The 20010-nt window shown below is 40.8% G+C and overlaps 2 protein-coding genes across 2 annotated transcripts in view; one reads left to right on the top strand and one right to left on the bottom strand.

The window, feature by feature from the left end:
* Window positions 1-2850, top strand: part of sik2b (salt-inducible kinase 2b) — a 53667-nt gene extending 50817 nt beyond the window's left edge. Inside the window, exons 14-15 of the mRNA XM_060888224.1 lie at window positions 129-217; window positions 631-2850. Coding sequence (XP_060744207.1) covers window positions 129-217; window positions 631-1153 — 612 coding nt within the window. The 3' untranslated portion in view covers window positions 1154-2850. The remainder of the gene's footprint in view (window positions 1-128; window positions 218-630) is intronic.
* A 3919-nt stretch (window positions 2851-6769) lies between these two features.
* On the bottom strand, window positions 6770-19256 carry ppp2r1bb (protein phosphatase 2, regulatory subunit A, beta b). Its single transcript, XM_060887782.1, has 15 exons — window positions 19119-19256; window positions 17628-17718; window positions 17419-17519; window positions 16972-17204; window positions 16713-16860; window positions 16437-16592; window positions 15512-15626; window positions 15325-15395; window positions 13738-13872; window positions 11325-11498; window positions 10791-10851; window positions 9206-9360; window positions 8327-8469; window positions 8147-8238; window positions 6770-8054 (listed from the first exon to the last, which is right to left on the bottom strand). Exons 1-15 carry the CDS (start codon window positions 19194-19196, stop codon window positions 8038-8040), a joined length of 1770 nt encoding a protein of 589 aa, XP_060743765.1. The 5' UTR covers window positions 19197-19256; the 3' UTR covers window positions 6770-8037.
* Window positions 19257-20010: the final 754 nt, after the last annotated feature.

The raw sequence follows: 20010 nt of genomic DNA, 5'->3' as shown, positions 1-20010 counted from the left end.
CCAAGTGTTTTGCGCAAGCACGTTTTATGCCCAATCACTTGTACAAACACAATCATTGCTTTAAGGTTTTCATATGACATATTTTCCATCAGTTTATTCATTGATTTATATTCCACAATCATCAACAGAAACCGAACCTGATGGCAAGCCCTGGGAGCTGCCATATGTTCTGTAAAGAGACCCCACGCAGCCTAGAACAGCAGTTGGCCGAGCACAGGTACACACCTTACCTCACATCACTGCTTCCACATATCTTATGTTTACTCACTGACCACTGTCACTATTTATTGTGCACTTGCTCGTTCTTGCAATAATCCAGTCAACCAACCATGTGGCAGCAGCCAAATGTATACAATCAGGTCCATGAATTTTGGTGAACTTGTGTGTACCGTAGCATCATATTCCAGTTCTTGTATTGGGAACCATGGCATGGTCTTCAATGCATCTTTTGAGAAGCTTTTCTCTTCATCAGCACGTATCGAGTTACCACAAGCCCTCCTCTGTCACCTTCAGCCAGTTTCTTCTGAGTTCTGTTGAATCTCTAATTGCATGAATGAATAGATGTTGCTAATAAAGTGCTCAGTTAGTGTAAAATATAATATAATATAATATAAGTCTGTATTTCCACAGGTTGCAACAGAAGAGGCTGTATCTTCAGAAGCAGTCCCAAATGCAGGCTTATTTTAACCAGATGCACATAGTGGACGGGACGTATGCTTCTTGCCCACCGATCAGCCATCAGGACTCTCAAAGCTCCATATCACATCAGCAGCAGAATACACAGCCTTTTAGTCCTCTGATGGAGCCCAGCACTGATACCTTGAGCTATGACCCTTACCTGGGTCACTACCCCCAGTTGCAGCACTCCTCTCTTTCCCCCATCATTTCTGCCCAGCTCCAGAGTCAGCATCCCTACAGCTACCCACCGCATGAGCAGGGCCACTCTCAGCTCGGTGAGGTTCTGTACCAGGAGCAGTATGACCCCCCGCTGGAGCCTGGCCAGCCTCCTCCTCCTCCTCCTCTGTGCGCAGTAGCAGGTATGGCATCACCTCCTGCACCAGGGTATGAAGGACTCAAAATGGCAGACGCATTTGCAGACACCGAGATGATGGAGACAGTGGACTCGCAGCACGGCTTTGTGCTGGTCAAATAGTCCTGATGGAACACGAGAGGTACACAGTATTACCTTGAGATCTGATTTCGGAGAAGGGAGAACAGAGGAAAAGGAAACAGGTACAGCAGCTGACCACAGTTTGCGGAAAAACAAGAACTTTTTGACGTAATCTTTTTTGGTTCAACCTGATTTCTCCTGAACTCCTCTCCAGTGCCCGTGATCTTCCAGGAAAAAGTTATTGGAGGAGCATGGCTGGACCCGTGAAAGCTATCTCCTCATCCTGGACTGACGAACAGTCGTGCTAATTCAAGCTGGATGTTTTTTGCATAGCATCAACAGCCGAGATGCGTACCCAGCGGAGCCTGAACCCAAACTCATGAGACACTTGGTATTAACAGAATAAATGTTTCCTCTCTCGTCATCTTCCTTTGTAGGCCGTCTTCGAGGACGAAACTCATCCAATTTGCACCCCTTTTTAAGTGCAGTGTTCAAACCTCTACAGCAATACTGAAGCAATAGAATCATGCTGGACTGAACAAAGCCATATGTTGGGACAAGCCGCAGTTCAAGACTGTCCTGTGTCACAGCCACTTTGGTTTCATCCCATTATACATGAGTACAGATTATCTGTCATGTAGTAGTGTTATTTGCTGGTAGAAACTGTGCAGAAACAAATCCACCGCTGTTTAATCACGGCAAGGCAACGTGGGACGAATCACAACGGCCTTTTTATGCCGTCGCTTAACAGGGAGGAGCGGAATAGTGGACGAACGTCTGCGTTCACCATGCGTGTTTTTCCACTGAAATCCTCCGACTCCGACTGACACTACATGGACGTCTGAAGGAATGTGTTAATATAAAAGGTTTCATTGGAAATTTTAGTCACTTAACACTGGATTATGGCCAACTGATCACGTTCATTCTTTTTTTTTTTTTTTTTTCAGCATTTAGCAAATCTACTTGAAATGGGTATATGATTACAAAAATCTGGCAAATAGGAGAAACATTTAAAGGTTTAGAAATGTTGATGCTTCGCAGCAGAGGCTAGCTCATGGCTAACATGAGTTTTTTCCCACAAGGAAGCAAAAGGAAATGTAGCAAATGTGGATGTAGCAGTCCAACCTGCTCTGTTAGTCCCGTCAGCTAAAACCAAGAGACGCTGAATCCTGCTCTTGTCAGTGACATAACTAACAACAAGCCGCTTTGTCTGATGCCTCGTGATACTCGGTGCTTGTTGTACACTTTGTAGAAATCAGCGGCTCAGAAGAGCTTATACAAAATAAGGAATCCTTTTTAGCGTGATCGTGTTCAGTGTGCCTTTTCATTAATCTTCCTAAATTAAGATCCAAATAGATTTCTTTCCCCCCTGTTTGATTCCATTGCTGGTCTGGTATAAAATCACTTGATTTGAGTAGAACCATTTTTTTTGTGTTTTTTGTTTTTAAGGTACAAAAACCAAAGTCCTCTCTCTCCACACTTTCCCTGTAGGAGGTCACCATGTGAAGGCGCTTTTTGTTTAGTTCCTAGACAGTGCTTTTCTTTGTCAATCAGTATACACCGTTGAAAAGAATTAAGAGCAATATTTGTTATGAATAGTTAACAAAAATCTTGAATGTGTTACAGTATCATAATCACATTTCCTGCTGCCAAGAAAATCCCATTCAACATTTAGGCTCATTGTTGTGACCACACATAAGCTAACTTGCAGTCAAGATTAAAAAGGTTTGTGAACAACAGTTGTTGTTATTTTTGTGTTTAAAAATTTACCCATGATTTGGGGAACATTTTGTATATTTGTTTGTACAAGAATGTTTGTCATATTTCTGGATTTTCTCCTCACTCACTAGCTAACGCTCATCTATCATACGATGCCTACAAGTACCAACCCAAAAGGTTAAAATGTTACCACATGCTTCCTTTAAGAAGCCAACCTGAGCCTCTGTTTAAACTTCTGCTCATGCTGCATCACATACATGAGCTCCGAGACAGCTGCTCCAGAACAAATTCCAGCTCAACTGTCACAGCTTTTCTAAGATTTAGCAAATTCTACACAAACTAGCATTTAAATCTCACTCATTCTTCTTTAAAAGAGCTTATTTCTGGTCAGTGGAATAATGGGACGTCAGTCTAATCATACAAGCATTCACACACACACACACACACAGGCCACAAAGGGACAATTTAACAGAAGTTACACAGTGTGTCAAGCTGAAACAGTTAATGAATGAATGAATTGAGTAAGTGTCAAATGTGGCCCTAAGCACGCAGTACACACCAGTGTTAAGAAACATGCTCCTTTGTCCCACAAGCCTCAAATCCGTCCTCTAGCATAAAAGTAATCTAGACTCGGCTCGAACACGGAACCGAAAAAAATCCTATGTTACAATTTGTGAAGGATTTCAGCGATCATCATTCATCAGGCTGTGTTGATAGAACACTGACTCTGTGCTGAACTTTGCCACTTTTATTGAGAAATAAAACCAAAGGCTTGCTTTATAAACGCTCCCATAGAAGCCTCGACAGCTGGAGATAAAGTCAGTAAGCAGTGATGTAAAAGTCACATCTCCAGCCTGCGTTTCCAGACAAGAATGCTCACAAACCTGAAGATGACAAACATTTGTATTCCTTCCCTTACATTCTTAGTGACACCTCAAGGAGCATTTTATTTTTTTCTAAATGTACCACGGAGCAGGTGGGGTGGCCAGCTCTCCTAGCTAACCTCATCTGCAAGGTTTTAATTAACTCAGATTTGTTTATAGTTGCAATTGTTTTCATTGTCAAAGCAAACTAATATGATATCGTGTGTGTGGGTCACGTAATTTATGCCGCTAGAGCTTCGGGCCAAACTAAACTCGAGATTTTAACTTTATTTTTCTTATTCATAGTGTGATTACCTCTTATACAGGTTTTTGTAACTTACCCTGATAAGAAGATAAAGTACGATAAACATGTTTACTTGAAACTTAGATATACATTAAGGTCTAAGGGCAGTTGTGAGATCAGTGATGGTTTTGGATAATTCTCCAAAGGTGCTCGTAAACGAATTTGTCTCTCGAGAGATGGACTCAAACCAATCTGTGCATCTTTTTGAGCAAAATACTTCTGCTCATGCTGCATTACAGGACAGTGGAACATCGTTGGAAGAAAATGCTATCTACCCTCTTCCACATACGTGAGCTCAGTGTTGTGATTGACAGGTGAGGGAGAGTACGCCACCCTGTCTACCCAAATCACAAAAGTTTGCTCCAGAACAAATTCTATAGCTATAACTATAGCAGTTTTTCCATTTTTAGTAGTTGAACCAAGTTACTCAAAGCTAAATGTATTTTTGTTTCTACTTTAAAATAAACAACTTAAGACTGTTATTCATAATTTTTTTTAAAAGAGCTAAATTCTGGTCAACGGAATAATGGGATGCCAGTGCAATCAGAAACACCCGAGCATTCACACACTCAGTGACCACAAATAACCCATTTATTTTGGGTGTCTGTTTTGGCACAATATTGGCAAAAGGACCATGTTTTAAGTAACAACCCTGTCAAAAAAAATCACCACAAACCCAACAATGAAAAGAAGCACTTTTAAAATATTTTAAAACCCCCCAACGATGATGGCCCAGTGAAAGAAAAAATACTTTGGCCCAAAATTCACACCTAACTAGATAGCGGACATTGAGCTAGCGTCGGTAAAGTGGATTTAAAGGTGGCTTGAAATGCCTTTCTTGGCTGAACAGAATAGGGGGAAAAACCCAGTGAAAGTGTTTTGTTTAAAACTTTGTTCATTTGAAATTTAAAGCACTGTTCTGTAGGTAACAGTGAAATTGTCCTCTCCCTTGAGCTTTTATCTTGCTTAATGTGCTCAGCACTGTGGGGGTGCAATAACTACAACATTTCTTCCCGAAACAAATCACTTGCAGCCCAAATAATTGCATCCAAGCCCCAGGTCCTAGCTATTCCTGGCTATTCCAGTGGCACCCAATGGTATAGTCTAATTAAACAAGTAAATGATCTTGAATCCAAAAGAGCCTTATAGAAATTTGGTGCCGTTCATTAACGCTTCTGATTTAACGTCCCGCTGTGTCCCAGTTGCACAACATTGTACGCAGCATTTCACTATTTGAAGTATTTAAATGCAAGCACAATTCCACAGAGCTGGTTAAAGCGCTCGTGCACCAAGAAGCTCCGTTTCTCTCTCTCACTCATCGACCTCCACACGGCATCCTTTAACCACACAAGTAATTAATCTTACATCAGCTGTCTCACCATGGCAACAGGCCAGAAAGAAACCAGACCAACTGGCACGCTTTGCCAAGATGTGAGAGAAGTCTGACAGAAGGATTATGCCAGATGAGGCCTAATAAAATCTAACCATAATGTCAAATGAGGAACAGTAGAGATCGGACATCGCAAAAACCGAAGTCCTCGTATAGACAGGAGGTAGCACTTGCATGCTTAGGAAATACATATGCTTTGGAAAGAGGTTAGCAGGGAAACAGTGGAATGGGTACAGAGAGATGCCAGATTAATGACAGGAAGGAGGGAGAAACTTAAATAAATAAATCGTTCTGCCATTTATCATACTGTGAGCAGCAAAAAGAGACAATTCATAACAGAGCTAACATTCTGAGTCCGGAAAATATCAAATTACTGTCAAGTAAGACAGAATTCTATATACATGACAGATCGAATCATACTTTTTAATGTGTAAAAACATCAAGCAGGATGTCCCAGTGCTGTATTTCTCTTACACAACAGCAGTTTGCAACGTTTTTATTACACTTCACTACTCCTGAAGCGGCTTTAATGCTTGCCAAGGTCACCAGAGTAAATACAGTACGTCCTTAAATGGTTTACCATTTACAAAATTTAGCTTAATTTAAAAACATAAGTAAAAATCTTGCTTGAATTTATTACTGTTCATTAGAAAATAATGCATAAAAAGACTTCAATGCAAGTTCCCAACTCTGATAAGAATACCTTTGGAAAATGCTAAATATTTACTTATTTGTGTAGTTTATGCAACCATTTATGGGATAAAAGTTGACTTGCCCCATATATAAATTAGTATGTACCACAAGCAGGAGACTGAAACCTGCATTCAAGCAGCAAATTAAAATCACATTTTTCCCCTTGTTTGCTAACGGATGTAGATTTGTATCTCTGATTCCCTCTTAGCGCAGCTGTGATTGCGTAATGCTGAGGCAGACAGTAACATCTGAAAACAATCGGCCACGGTGGCCCATCTCATGCTGACAGGAAGCAGAAGGCCAGATTGCTGATGTGTCACTCACACACACACACACACACACACACCATCTTTCTACACTACCCAGTCTAAGACTTCTCACCTGCATGTGAAGGTTAGTGTATACAATCCCTGGCAATTGGGATCATGTAAGAATTATCCCTGAAAAGAAGAGCAGAAATCAGACTGGTTTATTAGGCAACTCGCTGAAAGCAACCTGTCAAAGCAGTGATGAAAATGTTATATCACAGAAGATAAGATCATGCACTGTAACAGTATCTGCACATCGAGGACTGACTAACCATCAATTTTTAACGCACACATAGAATATCAAAATCATTGGCACAAAGGATGCCAAGAGCTTAAAGTTTAAGTGTGTGTACATATGCAAAGACGTGAATACACTCCAAATGACATGAAGAGCAGAACCCATGTTTATTCAATTTATTTGGTTCCAAAAGTACAGTAAAGTAGTTTAAAAAGGGGGTACTCATGATACTGAACATGAACAAAAGGTTTACTCAGGATCTGATGCTATAGCTGTTTATAATGGTAAAAATAATACATCCTTTCCCTCTGTCCCGTTTAAAAGAATTCATCAGCCTTCCAGAGGTTGAGTACAAGTTATTGTCATGACCTGCTCTGTAAGAAGCATGGCGGATGTTGGACAGTGTTTTCCTCTCACATATTGCTGATCGTCAGTACTTAATCATCTTAAAACACACGCCTACTTCTATACAGGGGTCATTTTTTTCATTACACTGAAACATAAGTCACACGTTTCCACTGAAAGAAAAAAAAATGTTTATTTTTTTTACCTAAACATACAACCTCTTAAAAATCTAAATGCATTCCTAACCATCATTGGCACATAAGACCCAGAGGACTGGAAAAAGGACCCAAAAACAAAACAAAAATGCAAATGAAACCAGAGAAACTAACGCAAGGGCGACATCTGTTACAGGAGAAATTACACAACGCAATGGTCCCATGTTGAATAGCGAAGCACCACGTGCAGAGAGCTCTACCAAAAGCAAAACATTTCATATCGCCTGCATGAGCTTCGGTCTGTGAAAAGCAGGGCTTTGAAGTGGACGTGTTCCGAATTTTAGCTAAGAAATGGCTCTTAAAAGAAGACAGAGGTAGTTCGGAGGATTTTACTTATGGAGACTTACTTTACTAAAGCGCATAAGAGACGATTTTAGTCTTAAAAATGGTCAATAAGTGGTTAAGGGATTTTTCCAGTTATTGACCATGTTCCTGAAAACACAACTGTGTTCCTGTACTAAATGCTTTCATAAAAATGTTACCTAATCCTGGTCCTTAAGTCCTTCTTCTCTGCACACTTTAGTCGTTTTCCTGGCTCCCGCCACACCCAGCTCAGCTCAATGGTGTTTAATGAGTGAGAGAGAGAGAGCGAGGAGAACACGAACATGTGGTGCAGTTGCAATCCAGGAGAACACACTATCCCATCATGCATTACCTAACTCCAGTGTCACTGTGGTTGAAGCAGAAATTTACAGCACGAGCATGGGTGCACCCTTTGATCAGTCAATACCATGGAGAGTAAATACGAGCTACACAGACTTTAGTACACAACCATTCAAAAATCACCAATAAATAGAATGCAAGTAGTCTTGCTTTGTTGTGGTTGATCTGGTAAACCCAAGGAGAGATGTTCAGGCCAAGGCAAGAACTGTGAAGAAAAGCAGAGAGAATTGAGATGAATGAAAGGGGAAAACAGTGATAAGTAGTCTTTTCTCTAGGAGAGCAATACAGGACACGTACCACTTATAGCTTCCTGAGCAAAGTATTTCACGTCCATATCTTGGTCTGTGGCGAGCTTCTCTAAAACTGGCTTCACCTCCGTTTGCAGGGAGCTGAGAAACAAAGTGGAGTGTGTGACTTCTTTCGAAGGAAAGAAAAGGAAAGGATGTAGAGAGGCAGGTAGATTTACAACCAACTTACTTGTTGTCTACAACTGGTCCGATTTTCTGTAGGCATTTGGCCACGTTAAAGCGCACGTTGGCAACTTGGTCATTGGACATCTTTAAGACAATGGGTAGCATGTGTTTGGTTGTGATCTCCTGCCCACAGGCCTCACAAAGGGCCTAGAAGACAAACAAATACGGAAAAAGGTGTTTAAACAAAATCAGGTCTCTCATTTCAGTCTTGTACTTCAGTCTTCAACCCAGTCTTGAAAGGGTTACAACACTCATGTCTCAAAATGTTTTACATATGCACAGCTCCAACTGGTATAAAGGCAAACGGCATGACTTTAAAAAGCTAATATGTTTTTAATAGTTAAGACTTATAATAAATGTAGATTCATCCGTGTTTATTCTTGTAATCCGGTTCCATAAAAATGAGTAAGCCATCACACTATGACAAAGTTGTGTGTGTTACAGTTGAAGTAGAACTCAAGTGGTCTGCACGGTGCCCTGACATCAACCCCACTGAACGCCGTGGGACAAAATGACCTGATCTCACTAATTCTCCTATGGCTGAATGAGAACAAATCTCAAAAGCCAGGCTTCAGAATCTAGAGGAAAGTCTTCCCAGGACAGCTCAGGTTATTATAACATTAATTATAGTTCAGGATGTTTAATAAGCACATATGGGTATGAGGTGAGGTAAGGGGTCAGGTGTCTATAAACGTCTGGCGATATATATAGTGTATATTATTGCATTTAGATCATTCTGACATCAGCTTTAATTACAAAAATATTAAAAGGAAGCATTGGGACATGATTAAATCTAAAGAGCTGAAAACATATACAAGGAGGAGGGAATTCATAATTAAAAGCCCTCTTCATAAACATCGGTCCACATTACACATTAACTCACATTGATGCAGAAGAGCGTGGTCATCCTGTGCAGGTAGTTGGGGTCATTAGCCATGCCGAGCACTTTGGGCACGATGGTGTTCTGAGCCCATTCTGCTCCAAACTTCTCCACCAGCTTCATGAGGTTACAGGTGGCCGCCTCCCGGATAGCATAAACTGGGAAGTTTTAAAACAAAAACACGTACATGTGATGTAGTGTGACTTTAACTGTTATGAGAACAAGCAGAAAACTGTGGCCCAGTCTGCTGTGCTTATGCAAGAGGTCTGGCCTGCTGAGACTGACAGACAAGAACATTCCTGTGATGTAACCCATCTGGTCGTGTGCATGCCCATAGAAAACTGGCTGTTTTACAGATACAAGCAAAATACATCTGAAAAAATGTTTAGACCAGACCACTCAGTCAGACACGAGTGTGATGTATACGACGCTAAAGCAGTACGAGTATAAATCCATTAACGTGACTTTAAACAAAAGTTTAAACCAAAACAGTAAACCATTAACCCCAGTGTGCAGCAAGTTATAAACAACTTTGACCAGAAATAATTTAAGTGGGGGGGAAAAAAAGGAACAGTGTATGAATCAAGGTCAGATCCAGACTTGACCTTGATTCACATCTAAACTGTGAAAGCGCTTGTGATGGAGCCAGCGCGGCTCTTCAAAGCTACTAAAGCAGAGGAGCCAAGCCAGGCCAGCGAGCTGACCTACATACTGAGCGGTTGCTTTTCCTGTGGGCCGACCACACAGCAGCCAGGAAAGTGGTTAGTAATGAGGTGTACGGGGCAGTGTCAGAGACAAGGGAAACAAGGAAAGAGAAATACAAACAAAAACCAAAACATTGGTTAATTTACAATCGTCAATTTACAACTTGGGTAAAATTAACAATCGTCTGAGAAAAAGGTTGAAGGAGGCAGTACACACATTTTGAGAGAGACAGAGGAAAAAGGCAGCACTTTCTGCCATTTCCTGGGTGCTGCCGGATTCTTATCAGACTCTCGGAGCGCAAAGAGTGAAAGCTGCCGAGAAGCACGTCTCCCTCTTACTCCACTTTTTGGCGGGAGCAGGGGGAGGGCGGGGGGGAGGGACGGGAGACAGGCAGAATAAACAGCAGCTCTATTTCCTAATCCAATCAGTAATGTGCCGAGTACGCTAGTGTGTGAGAAATGTGTCTACCTAGGAGCTATAAATTTAGTACATTCTTCTTACAATAAACTGACCCCACACACGCACAAACATTTCAAAATTATGAAACTTTACATCAATGCAAGTCCAGCACCAAACAGTAAAATGTAGGGCTGTGCAATAACGCAGTCGCAAACTTCATTTATAAACTGTCATTGGTCACAAGTGAAATTTTGGTTAGAGAGCGATTAACAGTAGAAAGTTTCCGATGACACCAGATGAGAGACTGTCAACCCTTTATTTTAAGGTCGGTGTGGCAGGACTAGATATCCAAACCTACACGGTGACCCACTGAAAAATTGTACAAGGGTACAAAATTCCTCTGCTCGTACAATGCACCTTCTCACATTTAACACACACACAGAGAACTAAACCTTTTACCACAATGCAGTGCTAGCAGACTTACCATGGTCTACCAGCCACGCCATGCACAGAGAATTCAGCTTCTCATCGAAGAACTCCACTCCCTATTTAAATAGGGCAATGAAGGGGAAAAAAAAAAGAGAAAGTTATGCAACTTTCTATTGTAATCATTCCAGATTTATCAGAGAAAATTAATACAACACAAAGCTAAAGATAGGCTGCTTCTGTGCAACAAAACAACCCTTTTATCACCATGATTAAAAGACTTTTTTGAGGAAGTACAGGCTGAAAAACTAAACATTTTCAGGAAAAGTTTGTGTTTGTCCCATCACTGATGTTCAGCTCATGATCCACATAAACTACTGCTTGGGCACAACTTGAAAGAGGAATTGAAATAAGCACTAATGATCCAAATCGGTTTCTCTAATCAGGAAACAAACATTTCAGCAGGAAAAAATCCAGACAGAAATCAAGCTGGAATAAGAAACTGAACTAACGTTTTTTTTTTTTTAAACAATTCTGGCGTGTATTCAATTTTACTTTGCAGCATAGGTGTGAAGGGGTGGGATGAACTCACCAACTGGCCTGCCAGCAGTGGCATGTACTCAATGATGGCCAGACGCACCCTCCATTTGGCATCTTCAGCTAATTCCACAATAGCAGGCAGCAGAGACTGGGAAAGCTGGCGAATACCTATCACCTCGTTCACGCAGTCCAGGTTGGAGATGATGTTCAGACGCACTTCGGGACACTGCACGCAAAAATGTCTTACTTCATCTGATTCAAACTGTTTGGTGTCCTGATAAACAAAAATCCTGTATGCAAGACTAACAATGGATATGGATATGGCAGCAAACCACAAGATCAATCATGAAGTATTGTTTGCATATTACAAGACACAACTAAACATACTTCTTTCATGTAGGAGCTTAAATTCCTCTATTCAGCCAAAATGACGAAATGTGTCCAGTTTGTTAAACAAAAAAAAAAAAAAAAAAAAGGCTTTAATATATTTTTTAATAGGTTACTTAGGGACTCAACTCCAGATTTTGTGGCAGCTCTCATACATTTGCCAGACCTCGCATGACTTGCTACCAAATGCGATACTGTGATGAGTGACTCAAACCCAGACATCACTCTAGTTTGCCAAACACGAGGTTGGACATAAGCAGCCAATGGAAACATGCTGAAGGACAGAATTTGTGGACTCCAGGTCTAAACATTTTGAAAGCAAATGTTTGACTTTCAAGAGTAAGCCAATAAAGCAGAGGAAAACACAAACACAGGAGGCAGGCTTCTGGAAAGAACCTCATCTAAATGTTTTGACTTTGGCAGGCAATCAACTTTACAACAGGGTCAAAGGCCGAGGCGGTTTCAAACCGAAGGAAAAATTAAACTGTTGACCAGACAAGTCTGTCTGATGCTCTCCAAAATGTGATGCTTTTTGTAAACATTATTCAAGAGTCATGAGGTGATTAAGGGCAAGTCAGTCAGGAGCATTAGGGATGAGAACAGTGATCTTCAAACGGACCAGTTTATTAAGTCTGGTGGTGACTTTTACAACTGAAACTGTCCATACCGTGCAATTCGCCAGCAGCCCCTTCATCTCTAAAAGTACTCTCATTTCCAGACATCAGTCATGCTATTTTTTAATGATTTAAAAAATTAATACTAATGCTAGTCAAATTGTTGCAATAAAAATGGTTGTGACTATTTTCCAAGTAATGAATCAGTCTTCTTTAATACTTTCACCAAATATTGGCTGTGTTAATTATCTTGGTATGTCATCACACAAACTTTAATTAGGGCCTGAGCACCAAAAGGTGCGAAGCCCTATTGTTTTTGCTCAGATTTATTTATTAGGGCCTGAGCACCGAATGGTGCGAAGCCCTATTGTTTTTGCTCAGATTTATTTATTAGGGCCTGAGCACCAAAAGGTGCGAAGCCCTATTGTTTTTCCTCGGGAGTATTATTATTTTTTTTTTCCCCACACATTGGCCAATTGGGGTCCCTTACATTGCTCGAAAACTCTTGAAATTTGGCACACACGTCAGAGTCGTGTGACACTAGGATTGGACAAAGGTTGGAATACGGGCATGGCAGGGTGGCTCTGTAGCGCCCCCTGTAATGCAAAAACAAACATTGGTGCACAGATCGGGCAATTATGTTCGCACATGTACAAGAGTTGGTACGCATATAGATCTCATCGACCCGAACAACTTTCGCGCTCTAAACTATGAGCTCCGCCCAACAGGAAGTCGGCCATTTTGGGTTGTTTTATAAGTGCATGCGGTGAACTTTTAAATACTCCTCCTAGGGAATTCATGCGATTGACATCAAACGTGGTGAACATGAGGCCGTGACACTTGCTAAATAGCGAAGGGATTTTTGATATCTCGAACGGTGTTGCAATGGCGAGGCGACAAAGTTATGGCGAATTCAGAGAAACAGAAAGTGTCTAATATCTAAAGCAAAAAATGTCTTATTGTGATGACACGCGGTGTGTATGTTCGGCCAAGGATTCCGATCGCATCGATGTGCTTATTGTGAGTCCCGGGTATAGCGCCACCAACAGGCCCCAGGAAGTTTACTTTTATTTCAGGCATATTTAAGGCTTTTGGCTTGCTTAGATTAACTTGAAATTTGACACATACATCACATTTGTCGGCTGTTAAGTGTGGACAAAAAGGTCAGACAAAGGTGTGTCTCTTAAGTGGCTCACTAGCACCCCCGTTTGTCTAAAATGTGGGGTTTCATTTACCTACAGTCCCCAAATGGGTCAGTAACAACAAAATAGTCCACTGATATTTACCCACTTGATGCACTTGCATTGTTTTCTGGGAGGCACCGTATAGCGATAAAAAAAACGTGCGAGGGCCCGCCATCGCTGCTTTCAGCTATATTTACTGTTAAATTACCAAATAAAGGGACTTATGGAAGATGTGCAGAAGATAGAGACAGAGAGAGTGGGCAGGGGCCCAGTGTGCTACCTCGTCCTTCAGCTGGGCCAGGAAAAGAGGCAGCAGATGCTCCACGGTGTTGTCCTTGCCCAGGATAGTGGAGAGCCCCATGATGACAGAGGCCAGGGCAGACTTCACATGCTGATTTGTGTCTGACACCAGCTCCTGTTGGACAAGCGTGAGAGGAGAGATGAGGGGAAAACAAATTAGCCAATTCATTCTCGAGTGCTTCGAATCAGAGACATGGTGATTACCTTGTGCTGAAGAGCACATCCCTACATAACCTTTTAATTACAAATCACAGCAATACTACTTGGAAAACAAGCAAGGGTTGGCAGAGATGGCACAAGACGTGATGGAAAAACAATCAGGGGTTCAAAGCAGAACTCTGGGTCATGTTTCATCGAGCTGCACGGGGCTACAGCTGACTGCTTATTGGGTTTGTTGACAAGCTGAGCTGGAAAATGTTTAGAACTGCAAAGAGAGCAAGCAAGCGAATAGATAGATCAAACACCAAGCAGGTGAGACTTGAGTCTATCTGTGAGCAACAACATGGTCCCATGTTTCCAGAATAAAAAATAAAAAAATAAAAAAAAGTTAATGCTTCTGCTCCTGTTATTCAGCACAACTAGCTCATCAATCCATACACCATTCTTTTATTCAAAAGGTATAAATGTAAAAAGTAAATGTCAAACCCATTTGTTTACGAATTTATCTACTCTTTGGCCATAACTTAATGTCCAAATGATAGACCGATGTATAGTATTACAGTATACAGTCTAAACAAGCTTACATTTTAATGCCAGTTTTTTTTTTACGGAATGCAGAGTTTGTGATTTACAGAACGCTGTAGAAAAGAGACCATACAGCAATTATCGCTTGTCACAATTCAAGAAAACTGCAACCAAGTGTTTAATGAAAAATGATGGAAAGCTGCTGGATGGAAGTATAAAATGTGCCATGATTGGTATTTTATAAGCTTCGGTAAACCCAGTGACCCGAGTAGCTGTAAATAAACAGATTTTTTTTTCTCATGACGCACACCAAACCAAAGCACACGTCCAACACGTCAGGCTTTCATCACCTCAAGGTGCAGAGACGGTCAAATTATAACTACCTAAAAATAGGCAACAAATACTATCCCAGCACAGAACTGAAGAATACAGGAACAGGACCGACCGCTGAACTAAAGGTTTCAAGACTCTACGAAAAAGCTGATTCCAAAATGAGGATGTAAGGCTAAGCGGCAGCAACTTGGAAATTATACAGGAATATCAAGCTATCCAGGAATATCAAACTATTAGGTATCAACAGTGACCCCTGCTGCCCATAAACTCCAGGTTACCTGAAGACTGATATCTAGTTGACTTGGGTTATTACATTTCCATCTCCAGACAGATGTGGAAATGTAATAAAAGTTAAAACAGTAACCCTGCATGAACTACAAAAATCACTGGACTTGTACAAGGGACTTAGCCTTACATAACCCTGTTTGGTTTTTTGCACGCATGCACATGCCGTGACCTCCTGCAGTTTATTTTATAGGCTTTGATGTGTAAAAGGTTACATCATGCTGCCCACCTGATAATGATGAAATAAGCATTAAAAACAGTTCACCTTGACACAAGGCAGGACGTGATTCATGATGATATTCTCTCGGCTGTCTTCTGGCAAATTTTCACAGAATTCTGTGTACAAGGAAACATAAAACATAAAAGATGGAAATGCATGCCAAACCTGGTATAACCCATATTACTTCTGCTTCTTGTTGAACTATTTGGCAATAGGGAACAGCCTTGCTTACCTTTTACTTTATTTGCAGCTGCGGCCCGCACCTCTGCCTCGCAATCTTTCAGTAAACTCTGAAATGCTGGGACCAAATCGTTCTTGGTGATTTCTGGACCCACTGCTTTTTGCAACTTAAACATACAAACAAAACAAACCAGAAACTGTTATTTCAGAAATTTAATGTAAATCTGAATGTATACAATGGTTGCAAAATAAACATGTCCACAATGTTACACTTTTGATATGCGATCAATACACTTATCTGTAGCCATAGATCCGAGCTTAAATAAAGCAACTCAAACCTGTCAGCTCAAATATGAACATGGAATAAATCGCTAAAGAAATGTTGACAATCAACATGCTAAGATAATATTAAAAGATGAGACATAGCAGATCCTACTGTCCACTTCTGATGTCCTGATACAGAAACACAGAAAATGATATATTTCCCTTTCAGTTTTTATAGACAAAACAAGCATATTTTACTTAGTTTGTTTTTTTAGCAAACTAATAAGCCATTTCATTTCCCTCCACTAAGACTTTGGTAGCATGCAGACTTTCTTATTACATGACACCATCTAGTCACTGGTTCTAGTGTGTGGGATTCTGAAGAGCATGCAGGAGTGATTTTTTTTTTTTTATTATTTCTTCAAAAGGTGTGCACCAAATATGCTGGAGCAGCTTCTTAATAAAATAATCACTAATAAAATAATACTAATAAGCTACTTTGACTACTATCTAGAAGCTCATAAGAAACATTTAAGCGCTGTGGGGATCTGGTAGCCTAGTGGTTAATGTGTTGGACCACAGATCGGAAGGTTGAGATTTCAAATCCCAGGTCCACCAAGCTGCCACTGCTGGGCCCCTGAGCCAGGCCCTTAAGTCACTCTGGATAAGGGCACCTGTCAAAAGCTGCAAATTTAAATGTTATAACAGCCTACCTCAGAGAACTTGTCTGCCACCATGTAGCGCACCCTCCATGACTTATCCTCAGCAGCCTGACGCAGTGTGGGCATCACAAGACCCTCCAGGTCTTCCTGAGGCAGCAGGGTGGCAATGCTGACGCAAGCTTCGACTGCTAGAAGACGCACAGAGTCCTAAAACATAGCCAACAACAACACTGTAAAACACATCTTAATGTACCTGTAAATACCTTATGTGCATAAAGCTGAGGTTCATGGATGATTGTGTTATTGGCACCAAGACACTGTGTTTACCTGCTCGTCAGAAGCCAGTGCTGTAAAAAGTGGGATGATGTCACTCTTTACATAATCCAGCTCCAGCACCTTGGCAAACTCGCCCAGTTTGGAAGCAGCAGCACGTCTCACCATGGGTGTATCATCTGAGCAAAGGGTACGGAAGTACCTACAGAAAACAACCGCAGTACTTCAGCATACCTTTACTGTATACTAAACCTCAAAGTTAGCATAAGTAAAGTATGTACAAATGCAATGACTAAAAACAAGCTATGCTCACTGGCGGATCTCTGCCTTGACAGTGCTGGAGACACGTGGGTAGCAGACACTGAACAGGCCACAGGCAGAGGTGCGGGATGTGAACCAGTCACCGCTAGCCAGTCGTTTCACTAGGGGCTCAAAGTGCACCTCTAGGTCTACAGGGGAGTGCTCCTGAGAGATTTTGCGCAGTGACTCCACGGCTTTATCTCGAACCACAGTCTCCTCCACAGTGGCCAGGCTCTCTAGTGGTGGCTGTGGAAGAAAGAGCGGTGTGCTGAATTAAAGCTGCCTAACAGGAGGCTATACTGTTCCTCTGCTTAAGAATTGAAATAAATCATTAAGTTCTAGTGGCTTATAAGTTAAACAAAAGAGGTTTAAACAAAATGTTTAAACCTTTTTAATTACGTCTGCATCATAAAACATTTACATTCATCATTTTTTCAGTTTCAGTATTTAAAATTTTTACCAGGAGGCAGTGCACATACTCCGGCCCACCGACCAGCATGGTGAAGTTCCCCAGCTGCTCAGCCAGGGCAAGTAGCACCTCATCCTCATCATAAATAGTGTCTACATGAAAAAAAGAAGACTGCTTTAGCACATCAGGCACCGATAACTACTAAACTAACAAAGATCCTAGCATTTACATTGTGTATGTAAGAGACCAAAATGGCATACCAGTCAGGAAGGGCAGGAGCTCTGTGCGTGTCCTCTCAACACCCAGGGCCAAGGCAATAGTCGACAGCTTTTTGATGCTGTTCAAGCGCAACTGCAGATAAAAGAATGTGGGAATTTAAATCAGACACCAGAGAAAACTTCATGACAAAGGATATATAGCCTATCATTCTCTTCTATTTCTTCAAATGTTCATCTTAATAAAAGTAAATTTTGAATTATTATTGACTTGCAAGAGGATAACATTTATTCTCGTTGGATCTATTTAAAAAATGTAAAAAAATTTTTTTAAAAAGTCCAAACTGCACCTCTTAACCTTGATGCAAGACCATCCCCTCCTCCCCAATTAATAAACAAACACCTTCAACCCTCAATTGCTCAGTTAAATAAAAACATAAGTCACTCTGGACAATGGCGTCTTCCAAATAATGTAAATGGGTGATGTTTCATCATATTGATTTTTTGGGGTAGTTTCCAGTATTGTTAACAGCAAATTTTCACATCCACATCAAAATTAATTTAAGCACTAACCATTGCAACTCTTTAATTCCAAATTTTGTAAACAAAAATAAGGGACTTAAAGTATGATTATATTTAGTTCTGACTTCATATGGACAAAGGTTTGAAAATTCCCAGAAGTCTCATACGCAGCACAGGTCAGAGGTTCCCAACCCTGGTGCCGGAGCATGTCTGTAGTACACATTTTTGTGCTTTCCCTTCTTGCAGCACACCTTAAATGATCAGCTAATGAACTGCACTTCCTGAGTTGTGCCACAGGTAAACGTGTGTGAATTGTGTGATCCTCGGATTCCTCTGGATCCACTAAAGTTCTTACTGAAAATGAATGGATTATCACATCTCTATTCCTTGTACTCTCCAGAACTGACAATACCTATTGCTTAAAAAAAAAAAAATCTTATTTTGTATTCCTAATCTCGATTAGAATCGCCAGGTGGAAGTATAAGCGTTGGTGAAAAACAAGGAATGGTATATTGACTGAAATATTACAGCTTTACCGTAAAAGTATTTGATTCCATCTTTGACGCTAGGATATCAAGATAACGTCGACTAATTAGCATTGCTTTAGAACGTTGTAGCAGATGAGCTACATAGCAGCTGAATAACCGGCTAGCATCTTAGCATAGCGCTCCCAGGAAAACATAAGCAGGGTGACCAGCTAGCTTGCTGAATGGTTAATCATCTTGCCACAAAACGCGAAAACACAACAAAAAACAAACTCCAAATATAACTATTTAGTGACCAGCGCAGTGAGACAGCTATATTCCACGGTTTATTACTATGGCGCTTTTTATAATATTTAAGAAAAACCATCAAACAGACGCTAGTCGTTTGAACGCTACCTTAGCAGAAATGCTACTAGCAGCGTTAGCTAACAGACATTAGTCACAGATTCACAATTAAAAAAACTATTTTAAAAGCTAAATTTAGCCATAGGCGTTATTAGACAATGTTACATAAATATTTATCACATACTTGGACATCTTCATTCCTTAATTCGTCGATTAAAACAGCAATAGGATACAGCGAATCGTCTCCCTCTGCACCGGCCATTTTGGATTTTAGGCTTGGTTCCGCTGTGCAACTGCGCAGGCGCAACTTCAACCCTGTTCTGCAGTGGTCTGGGACAGAAATCCCGCCAAATTAAAAGAGCTTTATACCACATATTGGATAGAGACACGTTTATAAATTCATTAATAAACAAAATATTGACTAAAATAAACAGTGCTCGAAATGTAAAATGCAGAACAACAAACTCCAGAAGTATTGGCACCGTTTAAACTACTTAACCTACCTTTAGCATAACGCTAACATGACTCAAATGTTTTGTTTACAAAAACAAAAAGTTTGTCAGTGAACAAACTGTAATAGGCTCATAAACGTAATTCACAATCTGTGAGAGCTGTGTCAAAGAAGTCAGGTCCGGATCGGGAGGAAATTTGGACGTCTAGCACAATCAAGCTTAAATACATTAAAACCAATCGCATCCTTAATTTAGACATAACTAAGTACTGCGATATTGCAAAACAGATTTAACCTAAAGTGTTTCGACGTTCAGTTTTGTCAATGAGATCTCTAAGATCTGTACAAGTTCATTTTTACTAGTTTTCACCATTTTAACTCATGACGTTGACGTCAGGAAAGCACACTCGAGTTCTTACACTTAACACGGTGGTAGTGGAGGCCGATTTGTTATGCTGGGACAGGTTTTATATCATTTTATGTCATCCCAGTGAAGGGAAAGTGTAATGCTACGCCATACAAAGACACTCTAGACCATTGTGTGCTTCCAACTTTGCAGAAGCAGTTTGGAAGATGACCCACATTCATTCATCTTCTACCGCTTATCCGAACTACCTCGGGTCAC

Source organism: Tachysurus vachellii, chromosome 15 (genome assembly GCF_030014155.1).
Source record: "Tachysurus vachellii isolate PV-2020 chromosome 15, HZAU_Pvac_v1, whole genome shotgun sequence".
NCBI classification, from domain to species: Eukaryota; Metazoa; Chordata; class Actinopteri; order Siluriformes; family Bagridae; genus Tachysurus; species Tachysurus vachellii.
Note: the sequence above shows the minus strand (reverse complement) of the source record. Positions and strands in the feature narration are given on the sequence as shown.